Source organism: Durio zibethinus, chromosome 7 (assembly GCF_047325235.1).
Source record: "Durio zibethinus cultivar Kanyao isolate XHJ-2024 chromosome 7, ASM4732523v1, whole genome shotgun sequence".
NCBI lineage: Eukaryota > Viridiplantae > Streptophyta > Magnoliopsida > Malvales > Malvaceae > Durio > Durio zibethinus.
Genome location: NC_143168.1, coordinates 24,775,060 through 24,796,924, shown reverse-complemented (window position 1 = coordinate 24,796,924; position 21,865 = coordinate 24,775,060). Strand labels below are relative to the sequence as shown.

The following is a 21,865-nucleotide window of genomic DNA, read 5'->3' as shown; positions in this document are numbered from 1 at the left end:
TTTTAGTACAATAGCCAAAGTGAATTTTCATCCCCCACCATTGCCGGTTTCAGACAAATTTACCTCCTATTGCAAATGGAAATAACAATTACAATGACCCATATTTTACCAAAACAAATAAAAAAGAAAAGAAAGTGGGAAATTCATCATATATATAGACACCAAAATGGGTTAATAAATAAATAGTGTTAAATTTATCTTGAAAGATCAATGTCAATACCCCAAACAAAAGATACAACAAGATCTAAGCATTGTAGTTTCCTTTTGACAACAACGTGAGATTGTACTTTAGTTTTGATTTTAAGAAAAATGAAGGGAAACCCTCGAAGCCCTTTTTGAGGGCTTATCCTACAAGCCTTCGGGGGGAAATCATGAGAAGAAATTGAGAGTTATTTGGGTAATTGCTGTGAAGGTTCCTAAGCTACATGAGATTGTGAATGTAGTTATCTATTCTTTCTTTGCATTAAGCCTTTTGGAATAGAAAGAAAAATGAGAGGTTTTTAGTGCTTACACGCGCTTACAAAGGAGAGTTGAGTTTTGCAAGTGTAATAAAAGCTGAAATATATTGGGGTACAGCCCTTGGGTCACTATCAGCTCTGCCTTCACTGCCAAAATTGTCCTATTTTAGCCTTTTTTTTTTTTTTTTACTTACTACTATTTATTAACCAGAGGCCTTTCACTGACTGAACCCTTCCCCTCTCTCCCCTCTCTCCCATCTCTTAACCATTGGACTATGAGATGAGAAAATTTTCTGATTCTCTTTCTTTTTTGGTTTCAAAAATCCTATCTCTCTCTTACTTTATCAACAGTGTTTAACTTCAGTTTGCTTGCTCTTTTTCTGGAAAAGGAAAATCTGATCGTCTCTGATCTGATCTTTTTTCTCTCTTTGGCCATATTTTCATTCCCCAAATAACTGCAGTCTCGCAACAATTTCTTGCAGTCTCTCTGCAGCTGCTGCTGCCTGCTGCTGTGTGTGTTCAACTTCAAAACCAAAAGGGCCTCTCCAAAACAAGAAAGAGAGACTACTACTGCTACTTCTATATTTTTTCCTTGGTTCAATTAATTTTTACCAATATTTTCACTCCCAAAAAGGAAAAAAAAAAAAAAAAGAAAACTCTTTTCTCACTTTCACATATATTCTCACGGAAGCCATGCAAAATCTTGCATTTCATCATTTCTTGAGTTATCACAGCCACCAATATACCTGAAAGTGAAAAGCTCTTCATCACTTTTTTTTTTCAATTATTCCTCAGCAAAGATAAAGAAACTGTTCCTTCAGCCTTAATTAGGTTCATATTTCTACTCTCTGATCATCCTCAGTTTTTCAAGAAGATTAATATAGAAGAAGGGACTGAAACCCTAAAAAAGGAGCGCATCAAAACAAGAAGCAAAGATAACACCATCAACAAGAAAACCAGCGGCTGTCAAGATCCTTCAACACCCCAGAAAAAAGATAAAGATCAATCTTCTGTGATAATGGACTTGGTTTCCCCACAAAACAACCCAAATAACTATCCAAGCCCGATAGTAGGCTCAAACTCCATAGCAACTATAGCTACCAACAACAGCAGCAGCATCATCAGCACTGCAGCGCCTACTCCTAGCACTACAACACCACCTCCATCGACCACTCCAAGCCGCTATGAGAACCAGAAGCGCAGAGATTGGAACACTTTTTGCCAATACCTGAGAAATCATAGGCCTCCACTGTCTCTTTCAATGTGTAGTGGTGCTCATGTCCTTGAGTTTCTTAGGTACCTTGATCAATTTGGCAAGACCAAAGTTCATAACCAGACTTGCCCTTTCTTTGGCCTCCCTAACCCTCCTGCTCCTTGCCCTTGCCCTCTTAGACAAGCCTGGGGTAGCCTTGATGCACTCATTGGTCGACTCCGGGCTGCTTACGAGGAGCATGGAGGTAGGCCAGAAGGGAACCCTTTTGGAGCTAGAGCTGTCAGGATTTACTTAAGGGAAGTCAGGGATTTCCAGGCCAAAGCTAGAGGGGTTAGCTATGAGAAGAAAAGAAAGAGGCCTAAGCAGAAGGTAGCGCCATCAGCACAAGCACCAGCTACACTTGCCGTTGCTGATGCCACTGTTGCAAGTGAGTAAAAGAAATTCAATTATTTTTATTAAAAAAAGAACCAAATATATGGTGAAAATGATCAGAAAACATGTTATAATATTCTCCTTCTATGCTAATTTTACCTTTTTTTGGTAACTTGGTTTGTATTGGAATGTTATTACTTGTTAGTACTGTTATCAATTTTATGTTTTTTTTTCCAAGTTTGAGCTGTACCCTCTCTGTATTTTTGCTTTGGTTTGAAAATAAGGGAAGTGGGTACCCTTCAAATTGCTCTTTTAGGGGACAGTTTGGAATGGTAGTGACAAGATGATCAGTTACTAGGAAGCAGAGGTAATGGGGAAGGAATAGTACCAAAAAGAAAATGATGTAGCAAAAGTGACTGATGCTCTACTACATAGTATATATCCAACCAACAATCAAATTGTTATGTACTTTGAATTATCTATGTAAATAGGTTAGTACTTCTGGATTTCGGATTTATATTTCTGGTCAATTCATCTTTCTGATCAATATATATATGCTTCTTTCTCTTTCTGGTACCTGCTCTTTCTTGGGACATTTTTAATCACAATTTTATTTCTGGTTGGATGCTAATTTGAGACTCTTTTTTTTACAGAAAGTACTATGTAAAAGAAGGATAGGGTCCTTTTGCAATCAGCAAATTGGTCTGGATGATTTGGTTTTATGGGTATTGTTTTTATAAAGGTATTTCTCTTTGTTTACTTTGATATTTCAATGACTTAGTTGATAATGTTATTTATATATATATATGATGGTATAAGCCAATGCCAATCCTAGTAGATATTGTGATGATCTCTGTTGTTTTCGTGTATAAATATGAAATCTATTCAAATCATCTTTCTCTGTCTCTCCTTTTCTGTCATGAAGGAAGCATTTCCCTTTGTTTAATAACTAGAGAATTTACTCAAATTAAAAAAAAAAAAAGTATTTTCTTTGAAAGACAAGGCATTGGGGAGGTGGAAATTCACGAGCCTGTGAAAGTGTGGATTAGGTATATTGTTAAAATATAACCAAAAAGAGATCTGTTACAAGGCAAAAAGACAAAACCTAGATTCATCTTTTCTAATATTGGTGACAGCTAAAACAAAACACTCACATGTCATATAAAGTGCCATAAGATATAGATGGAATATTGAGGGTTGAAGCCTAATTGAAGGTCTATCTATTTGCTACTAATCCACTTGGGCAGGCAAACTTTTGAACATTATTAAGGATAATAATTCTTTACTACTTGGCTTATGTTTGATTGTCCTTTTGGGGTTATCTGATTTTGCATCATCCTTTTGAAAGATTATTAAATTACTCTTTTCAAAGCTTGGAAAAAGGAAGCCTCCCTCAATATTCTGTGTATTTCAGATGATGCTACAGCTCTTGTTTCTCTAGACTGAATCTTGTGGAGTATGTGGATTATTACACTCTGCAAGGAAAATATAACAAATATTGATTCAAGCTATAAGGCTGATTAAGCAGGAAATGATTGAAAATTGGATGGATATCAAGTTTAATCTAGTTTAGTTGCTGACATGTTCTACATATTTTATGCATATACATAAGTAAGGTAGCTGTTGTCGTAATCATCACCAGCAGACTCGAGAGGCAAATCTTCCATCATGACGTTCCATCTTTTTTCAATTTTATTACCTTATGACCTCTGGCTTAATAGTATAAATATTATGAAATGGATACCTTCGAAATCTCTTTTTTCACTAGCCCTTCTTCGCAATTTCATATTTTTCAAGTCTTTGATCAGAAAGTTGTTCTTCAAATAGCTAGGGAATGTATAGCTCAAAATATATCCTTTATTTTGCCTTTCTTGCTCGATAATTATTAATTTATTTTACATATATGACCATTGGAACTGTGACTTTAAAGAAACTATAAGTATATGGGTTCCAATAAACAACTTCATGTTATTCTATGCTGAGAAATTTGATCCTCAATGTGAACATATTAGAATCCTTAATGCACCAACCAAAGGAAACAAGTTTCTTAGTCTCAACCTCTTTCATTGTCAGTCAAGAACTACTGGAGCATATACCAGAATATAAAACTTAAGAATATATGCACCAACGAGATATATATATATATATATATATATATATATATTGTGTAGTAGCAGTCTAGCACACAACTCAAAAGGCCTTTACAATACCATCTTGGGGTCATACAAAAAGGGTGCTTCAAAAATTTCCATTGATGGTAGTTTCATATTTGATTATTCACCCCAATGCAGCAAAATAGCGATACAATGTTATGCAAGTTGCTTTTGCATATATAGAATTACATGCATGAAAATGAAATCGAGGAGAGGCAGTAATAAGATATTTTTGATCAGCTATGAAATCATATGTTCTTGATGCTTAGATGAACATCAATGAAATTGGAACAATGTATTTTTGTGTGCTTGTATATATTTGGTATACTTTTTTTGTACGAAAAGGTTACAGTTTGAAAATAAAAAAAAATGAAATACAGGTGCTATGATTTGAACAGATGTTATTTTTCAAGGGATGGCTGCATTATATTTTGCAATTAATCTTAATTGGGAAAGGTTTTTTTGGGTTGGAAGCAAAAATGAAATTGAGTTGCGTTTGGATTCAACTTTTTCAATGATGCATCCAAGACTTCCAGTTCACAAGCTCGAAATTTTAAGCATAATTATGTTGTAGATTAAGAAGGAATAAATGCACGTGAAAAATATTGCTTGGATTAACCTAATTAATTGATGTTTTACCTTGATTTATTGGAGCTTGACCTACTACGATCCAGACAATGACACATTTTTATATATGCCTGCTCATTTTCTTTGTGTTCCATTTAACCCAAAAGACATTAAATTCGGCATTTTAGGCTCCAATGACTCAGAGAATTGATCATTTTTTATCTTATAAATCTCACATTTTTCCAAGATTCACGTTATCTTTGAGAATACGATTTCATATGCAAGAGGAATTTCCAAGTGCTATAAATAGTATCTTATGCATGTAAAACAAATACGCACACTTTGAGTTGTTTCTATAAATAGTAAGTAGGTATACATTCTATGCATTTTGCATGTTGGAAACATTAAGTCAACAAATTCTGCATTATACATGAATGAGTTTTATACACTAATCCGTATGAGGTGTAATGACTTCAAATATTTCAAATATAATTTAATTAATAATTCAGAAGATACAAACATGCTGTTCATGATTGAAAGCTTACCTAACCTGTCAAAGTGGAAAAAAGGCAACCAAAGTAATAATATTTTATTAAATTAAACAAAAATAAAATTTTAATAGATATTATTAAATTATTGGAATAAAATATAAAAAAAATAAAAGTCTCAACCACCATAAATCTGTCTTTTTTATTTTAAAAAATAACATTTACATATTCTTTTTAAACGTATATAAATATACAAAAAGTTTAATGAAAAATTTATAAACAGATTTAATTTATGTTTATTTGTTAAATTAATTGACAATCAAAAAAATATTTAAAATTTTATTAATTAAATAAATAGAATATAAAAAATTTATTTATATTAGATATAAACGAATAAAACATTGGATAAATAATTTACAAATAAACTCAATTTTTATTATTTAATAATTTTAATATATAATTATAAAAATATTTTAAATTTTTAATTAAATAAATCATAAATACAATAAAATTAATTTTTAAATAAAACTAAATTACTTCGATCATTTGCGTATTTAAAGGCGCACAAGGCACAATCTCCTATAACAAAAAGTCCGTACAAAAAGATCCCGCAATCTACGGTGAAGAGCATTGAACTGACACGTGCGCCTAACAGCTTGTCCCTACTAGCCGTGTATCCCACGTGGACAATTGTACTAGTTGTCGGAACAGATAATCCCTCCCTCAATAGAAATTTTTGCCCGCGTCCTGTGCTGCACTTTTCCGCTGCTGATTCAGCCACGCGGTTTAATCTCAACCGTCGGATGTAGTCCATACGAGGTAAGAGCTTTTTTTTGTTGGATCTCTTGCCTTCTTTGGGTGTCGCCTACTTTTTCTATTTAGGGAGAGAAACCTTTTAAAAATTTTTATATTATTTTTATTACTAAAAAATTAATGGGGTGAAAAATGTTCGGTGGTCCTTTCTTTTTTTTTTTTTTAATTTATTGTTATTAATATCATCGATTATATATTATCTTTTTGAAAAAATAAAATATTATTTTGAATAAAAATAATTTATTTACTAATGCAGATTACTGGGTTGTTTTAGATATTGTTAACACCGTTAAATCAAGAATTACCACATTGGTTTACTTCAATTCTTATACAAAATTAAAAAAGTAATGAGTTCATGTGATTTTTATATTGAAAATTTTAAACATTCAATTTTATAATTTTTAACTAATCCCTATGTAATATCTATCCTAATACAAAATATTAAAATCTTTGAACACGTAATTTAACTCAATTTATTTATAAAATTATATTTATACGATGATATATATTAAATTTAAAATTTTAATTTTAATATTTATAATTAAGATCTTTCTTATTTTTTAAAATAAAATTTATCTATTTACTAGAAAAAATGTGTGCAGACAGCTTGACACCAACATATAAAATAAATGTATTATGATGATTAATTTTTATTAGTTAAGTAACAAAAAAGTTGATTGATACTTGAAAATTAGCAATGCAGTGAACTTAAGCCTTTAATAATTTATATAATTATTTTTAAAAATAATATTTAATAACAAAATCAAATTTTAAATTTAAATATTTAAAATTTAAAATTATTTTTATTATTTTTATTGTAACCTCTTTTATAAAATAAACTAATAATCAGCCTATTCAAAGATCGAATTATCCACTTAAACTCGAAGATTTATCTAAATTTTGAGAAAATTTGAATAAAAAATTAAAATTTGTTAGACAGATTTAGGCATAATTTTTAAACTCGTTTAAATTTTAAGCTTTACTTTAGACAAAGATTTAAAATCTGAGCCCGACCTTACCCTAAGTAGCATGTTATAAATTTTTTATTTTTATATATGTAAATTATATAAAAATTAATTTACATATATATAAATTAAAAATAAAAAATATATATTTTAGTAAATTTAATTTTTACATATATAATTTTTAGTTTTAATTTTTATATACATGTAAATTAAATATAATCTTATTAAATTTAATTTAATCATATTTTTAAAAAATTTATTATATAAATTAAGTTTAATAAATAAATTTAAAAATTATTTTTTTAATTTAAACTAAACTTAAAAAATTTTTAAAATATAAAATTACAAATCGATGACCTAAATAAACATATAAATTATCAATGTTAAGTACGAGTCTAGTCCAATCTGGATCCGACTTGAGCGATGAATACCTCAACAAGGAAATGAATTATTGAGGTGGAATGGAAATTGATATGATCAAATCCAAAAGCAAGTTTGACAAAACGAGAACATAGAGAAAGAGAAGGTGTTTGTTTTCATCTTTGTGACAAATGATAATGACAGAATCAAATATATTCAACCATATGTCTAACTCATACATCATTTTATTCAAATATTATTGGTAATTGATAAAAAAAATTATCGAAAATCATAAATTTTTTTTAAAATTTGACATCAACATTTCCAAACTTTCAATGACGAAAATCAAATTGGAATAATTGCTATTGGTTGCTCAATTTGAACTAAAAATATAAACATTTTAAAGTAGCAGCACTGTTAATGGTGTGAAATGACATCATATCAACACGGTGGGCTCATCATTCCTTATCTGTTCTCTGTTTTTTTTTTTCTTTTTTCTTAAGCTTACGTCGAATTAACGTGGAAATAAAGTTGGCATCGGTCGGGTTTGGAGCGATTTTATTCGCTTCGAATTCGATTTAATTTTATATATTATTAAATTTAAATTTGATTTTATTAAATTTTTTTTTATTTTTTTATATTTGAATTTAAATTCAAACATGATATTATATAAATAATACTTGATTCGATCCAATTCGAAATTAATAAAATATTTTTTTAATATAAAATATTATTTTTTAAATATAAATATTTAAAAATATCATTATATATAAAAATAAAAATTAATTAATTAATTAAAAAATAATTTTTTATATAATATCGAGTCGGGTCGAATTTACCTAAAATCCAAACTCGATTGTTTCATAACCTTATCCGACCCAACTCGAAATTTGAACTTAAAAAAAAAAATTGATCTCATAAGGTCGGGTCGAGTCGAAACCCGTCGAAGACGGGTTGGATTATCGTCTCGACGTGAAAAGATCAATGTAATTTGAATAATTTATGTATTTATATAATATAAAATATTAATATTTTAAATATTTATATCATATTTAATATAAAAATTATATGTTAAAAATATATATATTTATTTTTGTTAAATTTATATAATTTTTATTAAAATTTTAAAGTATGTCATTTTTATTTTTTTAATATTATTTTTATATTATATCATCATATCATATTTTAAAAATAAAAATATAATATAATATAATTAATTCATAAAATTACTTTTAAAAAATAATATTTATTGTTTTTGGATTAAAATTTAAAATTTAATTTAATTAATTTATGTGATTATTTTTCAAAAAATAACATGTAATATACACGAAGTTCATTTTTTTTAATTAAGTCCATCAATTGCATCTCCTTTGAGTTGAAACTTTTTTAAGTCAGAATCTTATGTTTTAAACACTAAGAATATCCTTTAGCAGCGACCAAGCATCATTATCTAAATTGATAAATGATTAAAATCTTGATCTAGAAATCAAATGTTAATTAAGGTGCATTTAACACATTTTTTAAACCATCATTAGCAAATTCTATGTAATTCAAAACAACCATTTATTTCCTATCCATTCAAGGTACTTTGGGTGTGAATTATACGCACCGATGCATATGCAAAATTTATTACAAAATCTGTTTGGTTTGATTCGAAACTGTTGTTTCTGTCGCGAAATTCCTGTTTTTTCTGTCAATGTAGGGTTCCTTGTATGAATGTTTTTGAGTGGGTGAATTGGAGCCAGTTGTCTTTTTCCGACTTTTTGTTTTTCAATTTTACTATGAAAATCTTTCCTTTTTACTGAGCTTTAAAATGTTCAACCATTTTTTTTTTTTTACTTTGGATTTTGATTATTTTAAGGTTTTGATACTGTTCAAGTAATTATTGTTGGGGTCCCTTGTTGATTTCTTCAATTCTCAATATCCACAACTCCAAGCTCAAGTGATCACTTTTGCACTCAAGGGATTGTACCATTTTTTTTTTTATGATTAAAATCACAAGATTGAATTATTTCAAGTTTAAACCTTATAATAATCAAATTTAATTCAAAATTAATCAAATTAGTAAGACGAACAACGATATACTTATTCATTATTTTTATCCAATCTTTTGCTTAATAAAATTCATATACTATGAGATCTTTATAAAACATATAAATGTGATTACAATCATAATTAATAATTATGTTTCATAAAAAAATTAATAAATTAAATCAAATCAATCAATCAAAATTAAGATATAATTAAATAAAAAATAAAATAAAATAAAATAAACTAAATGATTACACTTTAAATTTGACATATTAAAGTTTTAAAATCTTTCTCATGAGAGGATGTGATATAAAGATGAGTGGAAAGGAGAAGCAGAGTGTTAAATTCAGCAATAAAGGAGCAATGTGGGACAGTGAATCAGTGACCCAGTAAGGCTGAAGGGAAACAGCTTTTTTCCGACCATGACAGACCCCAACTATCAGTCTATCACTATCGACAAGCAGATGAGCAGTCTGGGGCTCTAAAACACCTGCTTCTTTTAAATGGGCCATAGCACGAATCTTTGACCCCATCTTTCCTTTCCTACTGTGATTAACATTTTTTTTTTCCGTCGAAATATTACAGAATCCCATGACCATTTTCTAAAATAGTTTACAAATAATGCAATAGATTAACTCTAATAATGATCAGATTAACCAATTGAACTCTAATTGGCTTTTAATTCAATGGATTGAGCTCTGCAATAGTTGTCGGGATTTGAATCGGATGATTAAAACTAAATATTCAGTACTTTATTTATTGGATCAGGCGGCTAATTTTTTGTCAGATACTCCTGTTATTCGTGTTCTAATTTCCCTAGCGGACACTTCATTTTCCACCCTTCTGGTGGAGAAAAATGGAGCGAATGCAGCAGCATAGAGCAGTAAATAAATAAGCAAACCTAACAAGGTTTCCAACCAAAACAAAACAAATGAGTTAGAAGGAGCTTTGTTTTTATTAACATTGTATGAAACTAAGCTACAACCCAAGATCAAAAAAAAAATTGTTGATGCGGATATGGGTACCCCTAACTCAGGACCAGACGCGAAATGAAAAGAGGTTGTGAGAATCTACCAGTTCAATTTCTGGACTTTTTATGCTACAAATAGTCAGTATGCACATATCCCACAGCAAAATAACCTATTGTTATCACTCTTCTCCTACTTGAAAGAATGACGGATTGAATGACAGTTGTATGTGAAGCGTGAAAGCAGGACACTGGTAATTTACAGAGATGAAAAAAGGTAGGAACTCAAGAATTTGATCTCGAATGTGCGTGACCAAAAAATTCAATCATCTAGGACGACCGTGAATCTCTTCATTAAGGAGTCGAACCACCAGGTCTAGATCCATGGGTGGCCTTTTGTTACTTAAAATGCTACAAAGTGAGTGTAATTCTTCGGAGTTCGCCTTCTTGAATAGGCCTCTGAGAAGTGTGTCAACTCCACCAGGCAAGCAATTGGTCCCAGGAGCCCCTGCATTGTATTGTTCCCCAGATGTTGTAAGTACGTTCCCAACATTATCAGGGAACTGAGAATGTTGTAGAATCTGCACTTGAGGCCGTGAGTAAGGCCGAGAGTCCCAATACTCCATACAAACTCGATTTCGATCCAATGCCTCAATGGCCTGGTTTATGTTAACCATATGAAAGAAGAGTTTTACTTCATATGTCAGAGTAGAGCATTCACCATGAAATAAAGTTGTTAAGCCATTAAAAGACAATACGCCCAGGGAGGAGGGGGAGTAACAGTTTAAATAAACTAGTTGGCTAACTTTTCAGATCAATTGGAAGCCAGCCAACTTTTTACTTTTGAAGTTAAAAATTGTTTGTATCCCCAGAAGTCATGGTTTTACTCTTGGGGAGGCTTTTAAAGTTATCTCCCTATCACCACATCCTAGAAACTGGTAACTAACTTCAGAAAACCAAAAATAAAATGGGGGTGGGGTGCGGATAGAGGGAACCAAAGAATCACGTAGCATTACTAACTAATTTACCTTCACAATTTCTGGTGAAGAAAAACCAAACATCTCGAAGCCGTCAAGGCTTCCAGGTGGCTGCAATGGTGGAAGGTTTGTCCTTCCTAGTCTATGCTGCTTCGTGATCTCTTGATTCACTTTCTCCCTCACCATCTCCCAGCATCTGGCAGCTGAAACATGAATGAATACTTCACTGGGACAATGCTCCACAGAAACCTGAAATCAAATCAACATTAAAGCCATGCACGCTTAAAAACCCATACATTTCTGGAAATTATTTGCATATTTTGCTCTAACCAAAATTCAATTCATAACTAGTTGGAAGACAAGCATAAAATAGAATTTAAAATTTTTCTACGGTAATAAAACATAAAATTATTTTTTATAATATAGATGGAAGAGGTAAAATGTCAGGTGCAAGATGATAGCATTAGCAAGCACTTCACATAATAATGTCTAGATGTTATACTTCACACAGTTTCCCAGCAGCTCTGATGGCAAGATTTAGTCAACTCTGCCTACCAATCAAATAATGTTAAGATACATAGCCCACATTCAATTACTTTCTGCATCTAAGCAGAGATAAACACAATGAACATCAGAGAAACAACTCAGTGACGAAGATAAATCTGTCCATATCTAATATGAATTTCTTCAATTGCCCAGAAATTATGAAGGAATATGAGTACAAAATACTATGACAACTTTTTCTGGAATTATATAATTTCAGTTGAAGCATAAACTGGAAAGAGATAAAAGTGTCTAACTGATAAGATAGTGGCACAAAAACAATGTTGATACAATTTTTTTTCCTTTTTAAGTAATGATATAATAAAATTTTCAATTACCATGAACAGAGGTCCATCCCTCCCCGCATCCAGAATTTCTGAGACATAGTATGCCATATTTGTTGGATCTAGAACACTTATATACCTAACCCGGCTCTTAAATCCTGCATTAATTAGAATAAACAAGTAAATACATCTAGCTAGTCAAACTTAGAACATTGACATGCATCAGCCTTAATAGACCCTAAATGCAACTTACCTTTAGGAAAAATGGCCAGGCTGTTGCACCATAACTTCCCAGAAAGCACAACTCCAAATTCCAGAGGCTCAACATTACAGTTGATCCTACGCACCACCTTAGCAATGCGAGGACCTTTCTGCCGGATGTTTCTGTCCAGATTATTTTGAGAGCAAGAAGGGCCTCCTATAACAGTTCTTGCATCTTCAACTAAATTTGCAGAGGCAATGGCTCCCACATTCTCATGTTTATCCTCATAAGCTTTTTCACTGCCCAATGGCAGCAGATTCTGAAGGTTGCTTTCAACAGTCACCAGATTATTCTTGCTATTATCCATCCCTCTAGTATTAGAAGAATACTGAACAATTCTACCAGATTCTGCAGTGGCAGAATCTAACTGACAAGAAATATTCTGGGGATTAGATCCTAACAATGTGATACCATTTCCAGCACGTTCATCTTTTAGTTGCGAATAATGAGATGAAGTATTCCTCTGTACATCAGGGGAACTGGCATCCCTTTGGTTCATAACTGCAGCATCAGATAGAGGGGTAGTTAAGATAGGCTCATTCTTGTAATTACATGTGCTTACTTTTTCAGCTGATGGTTCCAGCCTCAGTGAGGCTTCCGACAGATTTGTAATAGAATGTTCTTTTGATCTTTCTGAAACTGGCCTCTTTGGTTCATCACCTTCATCATCACTAAGAAGAATAATATTATCATCTGCCGGAGCCGAAGGTTTCTTCATTCTACTTTCGACAGAAGCTTGGCCTCCAGGCATGCTTAAGTTGGAAGCAGAAAGAATCGATTCCTCTTTCTTCAACTTAGAATTTGGATCTTTTGAAGGCCATGCAGCCTCTGATAGTTCATTTCTTTGTTGCAATAACATCTTAGCAGAGATCCGAGTTAAAATCAAGGGCTTTTCTTTCGAAATTTCTTCTCCTGGCAAGTCTTTGAAGGAAATGACTGATGATTTTGATTGCACCTCTTTAGGTGTTCCTTCCAGAGCAAGGGATAATCTACCACCTAGTATATTGTCCTTAGAGACATATGAACTCAGGGCCAGTCCAAGGTCTAGTCTTGCCCACCTATATATTGCACTTAGTTTTCCTTCCAATGCCTCGACAAGGATATTTAATTCATTTATGTCATAGCGAAAGAGGAAAATTTTAGCACCCCTAGCACATGAGCAAAACTGTTTTGCATGATTCAGGCATGCATATCTATCAGGGCAGCAATGACAACCAGCTGCAGAAAGGTGCAAATCAAAAAAGCATATACTGCATTCTCTCTCACTGGTAGCATCAAAATTGCTCTCCATTTTCACAGCCTGAGAGGAACTGCAAAGAAATTCCCTCCTCAGACGCTCCATCTCAACACGTGTCTGTGGGCAAGAAAAAAATTCTAAGTCAATCAAAATCAACCCAAGGTAATATAAATATTTGCATATATGCAAATAAGTTTACAAAATAAATATTACAAGATTTTAGAAAACATGGATTCTTTTTCAGAATTTGAATTGAAATTAAATTAATTACCAGATATAATTAATTAATAAAAAACATATGATTGACTTTAAGTAATTCAGCAATTGAGTACTAGATCCAAATCCAGTGAAAATCATATATATTTTGTACAAAATGAATTTTACATATATACATACTGCATGGTAAGGCAATGTGTCTACATGTACAAATACAATAAGCATGAAGTATGTATGCATGCACGTGCACATAAAATATTAGAGCTCATAATCACAAGCTTCTTATGCTGAAATTATTAGAGATTTGGGATCAATAATTCTCAGGAGATTGAAACGATCCAAAACCATATAAAAAGTTTATCAAGCATGAGATTGGAATCAGAGGCAGAAAACCAGCAAAAGAATGAAATATACACAATTCAACTCTTAGCAATAGTCATCCCAACTCAAATCCAGATCATGTACGGAGATTCTGAACTGACTAAATAAGAATTCAGAAAACCCCACCCTATAAATCAGCCAAAGACTCTTAGCAGTGGACATAATAATACTTACCTTAAGAGTTTTAGATAAGACTCCATCCTTTCCGCACACATCTTTCCACATTAAGTTATCAGAAGTATACTTCTTCAATAAATTGAGCTCCCAGTGGGCTTTGACTGCTTCCCTTGCTGCTCCTAGCAACAATTTATCATGTGAGATGGAAGTTTTTCTTCCCTGTTCACGATATAGCTCAATAGCAATCTGTCCATGGGGTAACCAGTCAACGGGAGCTACATTTACTGCCTCTGCACAATTGAAACCACAGTTGAACCCTGCATGATATGCTCTAGGGAAGGTCAGAACAAACTCTCCGGCATTCTGAACACACCGATAGACAGGTACCCCTTCAGATTTTAGTATGGAAGGGGACAGCTGAGTGACCTGCATGAAAGAATAACATTCGGGGCATAACTGATACTGTGAAGTAATATTAAAGTAAGTTATATGGTGAAAAGAGAAGATCTTATCCATGACATTATGATGAAGTATAGATTACAACTATAAATTCAATATTCTGTACCATGGAACCAGGAACAGTTATTACAACACACCCACTACTTTTGCACCATGAATGTGCATAGATTTGTTATGCAATGATTCCATTCATTTCCTTTCAAGTAGTCTAAATAGATAGTGAACCAAAGAAAGCATCCTAACTTCTCACATATCCTATAGTGAACAAAAAAATCCTTCATGCTAGAACCAGAACCTGGCTCAAACATTCAAGGGGTACTGGCAGTAATGATTCCTAATTCAAATTTTAATGTTAAGAGGAAAACAGCAGGTACAAGACCACAGATCAGCCTTACCAAGCCACCAGCAAAATGGTTGATCCAAGTAAAACATGTTGCCTCAATAAAGAACTATTATAATTATCTGACCACTTAAATTCAAAAGGCAAGAGTATCTTTTGACATATTTGGCATCTTAGTACTGATTGACATGCTCAAAAAAGCAGTCAGATAAAGTCACCTTTAGCTACAACACAAATACAAACACCATATTATAGAACTTTTAGCTCACCAGTTTGTGAAGCAGGTCAGGTTGCTCATCAAAAAGGTCAGGCAAATGCTTTCTCATAGCCCCCTCCAGTTTAGAAGCATCCTTTCCTGGGACACCGTACCAAAATTTCGGAGCACCCCAATGCATGTAATTCAGGGAGTATAGGTGGTGATCTTCAACATGCTGGTCGCATCCATATAAAACAAATGAAAAAAAAAAATTAGCAATCATTAGCATCCTCGGGTAATCCTTTGATTGTAAACAGCTGCATAAAATAAAAGTGCTGCATGTATAAATAATGGCATTAAATGTGACTTCAAAAACTTGCAAGTTCAAAAGAATCATTTGTTGGCTAACACCCAAAAGCGTAAAACTATATCCACAAAATTCTACATGGTGGCCTAGGTGGCTTAAAATTTCGTTAAGGGTTTCTTCCACTATTTTAGCAACAAACTATATTTTAACCTGGATCTGATCACTTTGCAGGCATACCAACTTTTTAACTGTTCTAATAAAGCCGTATTACATACACATGATACATGGGAGAATATAATGGGGTACAAAGTCATTGAAACAAAATAAATATAAATGAATTTCATTGTTCACAAGCTGGGCTAATGCAAAATTATCAAAGAAAATATTTGAGCCAAGAGTTCAACTCATGCAAAGGGAAAAGAGGCCTATTATCCTAGAAGTCTTACCCAACAAAAGGAGGAAAAGCACATTCCCACATACAACCAGGGAACCAGAACCCCAGAAATATCACTGCTTTCATAAGAGAGAAGAGATCCAGGAAGCCTGGGAAAGTTATTTAAGTTCCAGCCTGATTTTATGTACTTTTCATTGGAAGGAAATCCAACTTGACTGGACTTCTTAGGAAATCCACTGCCAAAAACCCCAGTTTCCAGATCAGCGCCATATAAGACCTGAAAAAGAAATGAAGCATAAGAATTAGCAACTAGTCTGACAGAGTAAGAATAGGGCAGATAAAAAAAAACCAGAGCTTGCTTGTCCTAGTTGGAGATGTTAAAAAATATATAGTTTTGTTGATGTAAAGTTTGTGAAATACTTTATCAGAATGAAATTGTTTGAAATAACTAAGAATAATTTTCTTTTGTCCACTTGAAACTTCATTGACTTTGTCCATCAGCTTCTCACTGCCACTATAGAATCTCCAAATTGTGGAACTTCAACTCCTAGCCTCCAAAAACTCATATCCAGCTTCTAGAAAAACTAAATGAAAAGTTTTGTCAAACCCTTATTTGGTCCAACCATAGCTTTCTGGAATAACTAGGCCAATGAAGCACTAAATAAATTAGCAACAGAAAGAATTGGTGATTTTTTTTCCAAACTCACAAATCTTACCTCTATTTCCTCAGTTGCTTTCTCCACTATCCGCCAGTATTCACCCTCAATATTCTCAACTGAAGGTTCATGGTGCTCCAGAAGAGTGGTCATTTTACCTTCCATATCTATATCATTTTCCTTCCTCCTAAAGTACTGGGCCTTGAAATCATCTCCATACTTCTGAAATTTATCCAGAGTAAACTCTGGACCAGGTTCAAACCCAAAACTCTCTACTTCACAAATTCCAGAATCAGCAGACCCTGAGATACTTCCACTATCAGACCTATAGTCTACAGCCATTCTCATGCATCTTCTCCTTTTCCTCTTTATATTGTTATTAACTTTTGACATTTTTCTCATTGAAAAACGATTCTGAAGCTTGTCAACCCTCTGCACACGAGTAGCAAATCTAGAATTTTCCCACATATTCTTTTCTTTAAGAGGACAAGGGGGCTTCCAAGAAGATGGAGGAACAATACGACAGATTCCATATAGTTCTGCTTGTGGTCGTATAGTGGCTATATACTTCAAAGTATCTTCAAACTCCTGTGGGAACATTATAAGACCAGTTAATATATTTTAATTCTCTAATGTAGAACCACAGATTTTACAAGTGACATTAACAAGTATATCAAGGCAACTTATGATATTTGAACAACTCAATATTGTAAGCAACATTAAATACCTCTTCTGTCGGGAAGAACACAGGTGCATCCTCGAGATCTGGCCTACGTGCTTCTTCTGGATGCCATCTTGCAGTTACCTATTCCAACACTTCACTTATCAATGAAATAATATTTGAAGACAACTGTTAACAAAAGAAAATAGCATGTCAAATATACAGTCCGTATTGCATAGCCAAGCTCCTTCACAGCCCTTCAATTACCAGTTAGTTAGCTGTCACTTTAAGCTACATTACAACATAAATTAGCCATCATGTCATCTGGCAAAAAACTTAACTATAAGGCACTTCTGAGTCCTTACTTACATCTAGGATGTTGCTGCTATTGATTGATATATATATAACAACAGTAGGGAGGAAAAAACTATATGACAATAAAGGGGTGGTACTGCCTGAGGCAGATTATGAAAGGAGTGAGAGGTTAAGGCAACTAGGAAAGAGCAAAAGAAGTTGGAAACTAACCTTTTGGCAATCATTACACTCTGGACATCCGCGGATAACACCTTTAGGAAGATTAAGTCTCAATCTTATATTCTGCAAAATGAATGACATATATGAAGCTACCCAGATATAGCATTGTCACGAATGGATAGCATATTCCTTTGCTAAAATTTCCAAAATCAGCATCCAAAATTTTTACAAAACAGAACAACATATTCCAAAAAAACAAAAAAACAAAATGGTCAACAAATAACTTAACAAGAAAAGAAGGAACTAACTTGATCAAGCTTTCCACAATCAGGCTCATCTTCTGAACTGTTATCATATTGACCATAGTTTATCCAAGGTCTACGCCTCATAGGCCTTGTAGTCTTTGTGCTTTCACTATTGCCCAACTCAGTTTCCTTCTTAACTGGACTGGCATCAGAAGTACTTGCAGAGGCTGAGCAACATGTTACATTATCACTCTCGTGTTTTTTAGTATCTTGTGCCCCTGTCCTTAAGGTAAAAGATGCATATGACTCGAAACCTGGTGGAACTGATGGAATATCATCGTTTTCTTCTTTAACACAAACTCTCATAAGTTGTGTCCCCATCAATACTGATACACAAGACAACAGGTGATGCTTTAAACACTACATTCTGTATCTGGAATAGAAAACAGTTGAGTACAAAACATGCTTACCTTAAAAATTAAAGAATCAATTCAGCAGACCAACTCAAGGTACCTAATTTGACATCCTAACTAGGATTCTGAACTGCTGTAGAAAGAATCTTTATCTGCACAGAAATACAAAGCAATTTAAAAAAAAAAAAGACAATCATAATCCAAAAGCTTCATCCCACTCAAAAGCAAACCATTACATTCTTCTAAGATCAGCGTACATTATGTCAACAATGCAATAACTGTTGCAATAAATTCGAGGTTTTAGCCTGACAACCACAATTCAGCACTTAGATAAGAAGAAATGAGGATGCTAAGAAACAAGGATAACCACATTCCAGCATACTTGGTTCTGACAATTGCTATTATACTTGATAAGCCATTTTCTGACCTATCCTCAGCAAATAGAACAAGAGAGAGATTGAAAAAATATAAAATTCAAAAGATTCATGCCTTAGTCTTAATCCTAGTACAAAGTTTCGTTCTCACTTAATCCTAGTACAAAGTTTTGTTCTCACTATGTTAGTAAGGATCAGTTTTAAAGCATGTTGCTGAGCCTAACACTGCCAGGCTTGATAAAATCATATTTGCACTGTCTCATGCATAAATAAGTCAATCTCCAAATCCTAGGATCATATCAAAGATAATAGCTAAAACAAAAATAGAAATTCAATTCTGCAACGAAACTGCCGGAAGTTATCCTAGAGCCATACGATGCCATTCAACAAAACTCCTGCCCAAATTACTAGTATAGCCTAATTAGGTGAATCAACAAAGACTAATGCCTTCTCATTCTTGATAGAGTTGATTTAAACCATGGAAATGATGACACAGTGGAAATCTAACTGATTTCATTACCTTCAAAATCATGATCCCTTAAATCAGTAACCATTGCAATCAATGAATCAAATTTCTCAAGATATTGTTTCTAGAAAGTTCTATATAACAGGAAAATAACACCATTGCTAGCCTCCTTGGATCAGAAAATTGCATCAACATATAAAATTGAACATCAAATTCATCAACATATGTTTCAGTTTTTTTTTTTTTTTTTTTTTTTTTATGAGACCTAAACAGAAATTTACTTCATAAATTTCCAGCTAAATCCAAGATTAAAGTCATGCATTACTTTCCCTATTAAATAAGTTTGATTAAATAATCCTAAACCCTAAAAGACCACTATCAAATGATTTGATCAAGAAAAATTTCAGAACAAAATAAATCATCAAAAAATAAAATAAGATAAAAGCTCATAAAATTCTAATTTCCTATTTTATCATCATCAAACAAAAAAATTGTATGCCAAAAATATCCCAAAAAAATCCAAGAAATTTATATAATTAAAAAGTTAAAAAAAATGATCTTACATCTTGTTGATCCAAAAGATTTCTGTAATTTGACTTCACTGAAAGCAGCTCAAAAAACTCCTTTTGACTACACCAGATTTTCAGGGCAAAAAAATAAAAATAATAAAAATAAAAATCTTTCTAATTTTGAAACCACAATAAAAATAAAAATTATAAAGTAGAAAAAAAATTAAATGTTGAATCTGATTTTAAACAGATCTAAACCTAAATCTGACCCTAACCCTAAATCTCCAAATGGCACAATGAAAAAAAGCACCAAATTCAACAGGAAAAGAGATTACTAATTTTATGATAATAATAGAAATAATAAAAATAAAAAATAATAATAATTTTGTAAATTTTGGTGTTTTAATGCCAATATGACCATCAAGACCCCACCTTTAAATAAGAAAAATCAGAGCAAAGAACAATTCCAAGAAAAAAAAAGAAAAAAGCTGATAGGGGTAAATATGGAAGATGAAAATATTTATCACTTCTGGAAATAAGAGAATTTCGCCAAAGTCGAAAAAAAGTGAAATTTTTAGCTTACCATTTTAAAAAAATGTTTCGGTTTTCTGTTGCGTTTTTTTTTTTTTTTAAGGCAGGGGTAATTTAGGGAAAAAATTGTACGAAAAGGTCAAAATTTTTAATAAAGGGCAGATGAGCTGATTAATTAAGGATTAATCAAGGTTTATAGGTTTTAATTAATAAAAAATTAAAAAAGAAGAAAAATAATAAATAAATAAATAAATAAAAGGACAGAATTCCAGGAGATTTTTTTTTTTAATTATTTAGTTTACCTGTGGGCTGTTTTTCTACGGGCGCCCTTCGGAAATGAAGGAGAGAACGTTTCTTCTTTTTTTTTTTTTTCCTCAAAGGACTGGCGTCGACTGTGGTATGGAGTTTTGACCTACCATCTTTATAGGTACATTTATTTTTTACTAATTTATTTAACCGTGTGAATTAAATCTAGCTCTAGATCCATCAATCTAATTGGTTTTGAAAAATTTTTATTCGATTACCTTCTTTTCTAAATATATTAAATTTAATATTTTAAAATTAAAATTATTAATTTTTTTACATTTCATGTCCAATTAGATCTGATTTGAACATTAAATTTTTTTATCTAAAATTTTTTCCGAATGAAATTGAACAAATAATTTGACTTTTGCATAAATTTAATATAAACTTCGAGAAAGTTTTACTAATATATTTTATAAATTTATTTTAAAAATAAAATTTTTAAAAATATTATTTTATTAAAGATTTCTTTCTGTTTATATTCTTGTTTAATTTATTAAAAAAGATTGTATTGAGTTAAATCTAATAATTTTAAACAAAACATTAAGTCAAACAAATTTAAGATTTTTATAAATCTGTTAGTGTCATAATATTATAAACACGTTTATAATATTAATATATATATAATATTCAAAAATATATATATAATAACTTATTTATATTTAAATAAATTAATTATATTACGAGTCAATAATTTAATCATATTTAAATATATTAATTATATCATATCATATAATTAATAAATAAATATATATCATGTTTGTGTAAAAATTTTAAACACAGCAACTAATTAACCTGTTATGTTGGTATAGCAAAGTGTAACATTTAATAATTTAAAAATTAAAATTTCAGCATTCATAATTTATTTTAGTGAAAAGAAAAGCGCATATAGGAAAGCAAGTAATGAATTGAAATTGGTGGAAAAGGATAATCCCAGAAGAGGAAAGTAACGTGTACGAAATGACAAAGATTGGTGCATGAAAAGATAGAAGAAAAGAGTTAAAAACAAAACTGCAAAAAGGTGTTAGCCATTAAGAGATATCATATCACAAATTGGTAGGAAATATCTTTATCTCTCCTTTTTTGGGCCAAGCCAGTTGGCAAGAACCTCTCAATAACCTTTATCTTACTAT

General features: G+C 31.8%; 2 protein-coding genes across 13 annotated transcripts; one reads left to right on the top strand and one right to left on the bottom strand.

The window, feature by feature from the left end:
- The first annotated feature begins 663 nt into the window (after window positions 1-663).
- On the top strand, window positions 664-2,960 carry LOC111277125 (protein LIGHT-DEPENDENT SHORT HYPOCOTYLS 1-like). The gene is made up of 2 exons (XM_022863338.2): window positions 664-2,098; window positions 2,697-2,960. The coding sequence occupies exons 1-2, from the start codon at window positions 1,477-1,479 to the stop codon at window positions 2,708-2,710; spliced, it is 636 nt and encodes a 211-aa protein (XP_022719073.1). The 5' UTR covers window positions 664-1,476; the 3' UTR covers window positions 2,711-2,960.
- A 7,392-nt stretch (window positions 2,961-10,352) lies between these two features.
- Window positions 10,353-20,837, bottom strand: PKDM7D (Transcription factor jumonji (jmj) family protein / zinc finger (C5HC2 type) family protein). Of its 12 annotated transcripts, none has more exons than XM_089763969.1 (15): window positions 20,732-20,814; window positions 19,953-20,019; window positions 19,371-19,443; window positions 18,607-18,701; window positions 18,200-18,522; window positions 17,943-18,014; window positions 17,484-17,561; window positions 16,817-17,344; window positions 16,153-16,377; window positions 15,473-15,634; window positions 14,462-14,830; window positions 12,445-13,807; window positions 12,246-12,349; window positions 11,416-11,613; window positions 10,353-11,046 (listed from the first exon to the last, which is right to left on the bottom strand). In XM_089763969.1, exons 5-15 carry the CDS (start codon window positions 18,515-18,517, stop codon window positions 10,714-10,716), a joined length of 3,750 nt encoding a protein of 1,249 aa, XP_089620095.1. In that variant the 5' UTR covers window positions 18,518-18,522; window positions 18,607-18,701; window positions 19,371-19,443; window positions 19,953-20,019; window positions 20,732-20,814; the 3' UTR covers window positions 10,353-10,713. The 12 variants fall into 12 exon arrangements, 11 of the variants coding, with proteins under 11 accessions (XP_089620095.1, XP_089620096.1, XP_089620097.1 ...); XM_089763970.1 differs by lacking the exon at window positions 20,732-20,814 and adding an exon at window positions 20,331-20,479; XM_089763971.1 differs by lacking the exon at window positions 19,953-20,019 and having other exon boundaries at window positions 20,732-20,837.
- Between the last annotated feature and the right edge of the window lie 1,028 nt (window positions 20,838-21,865).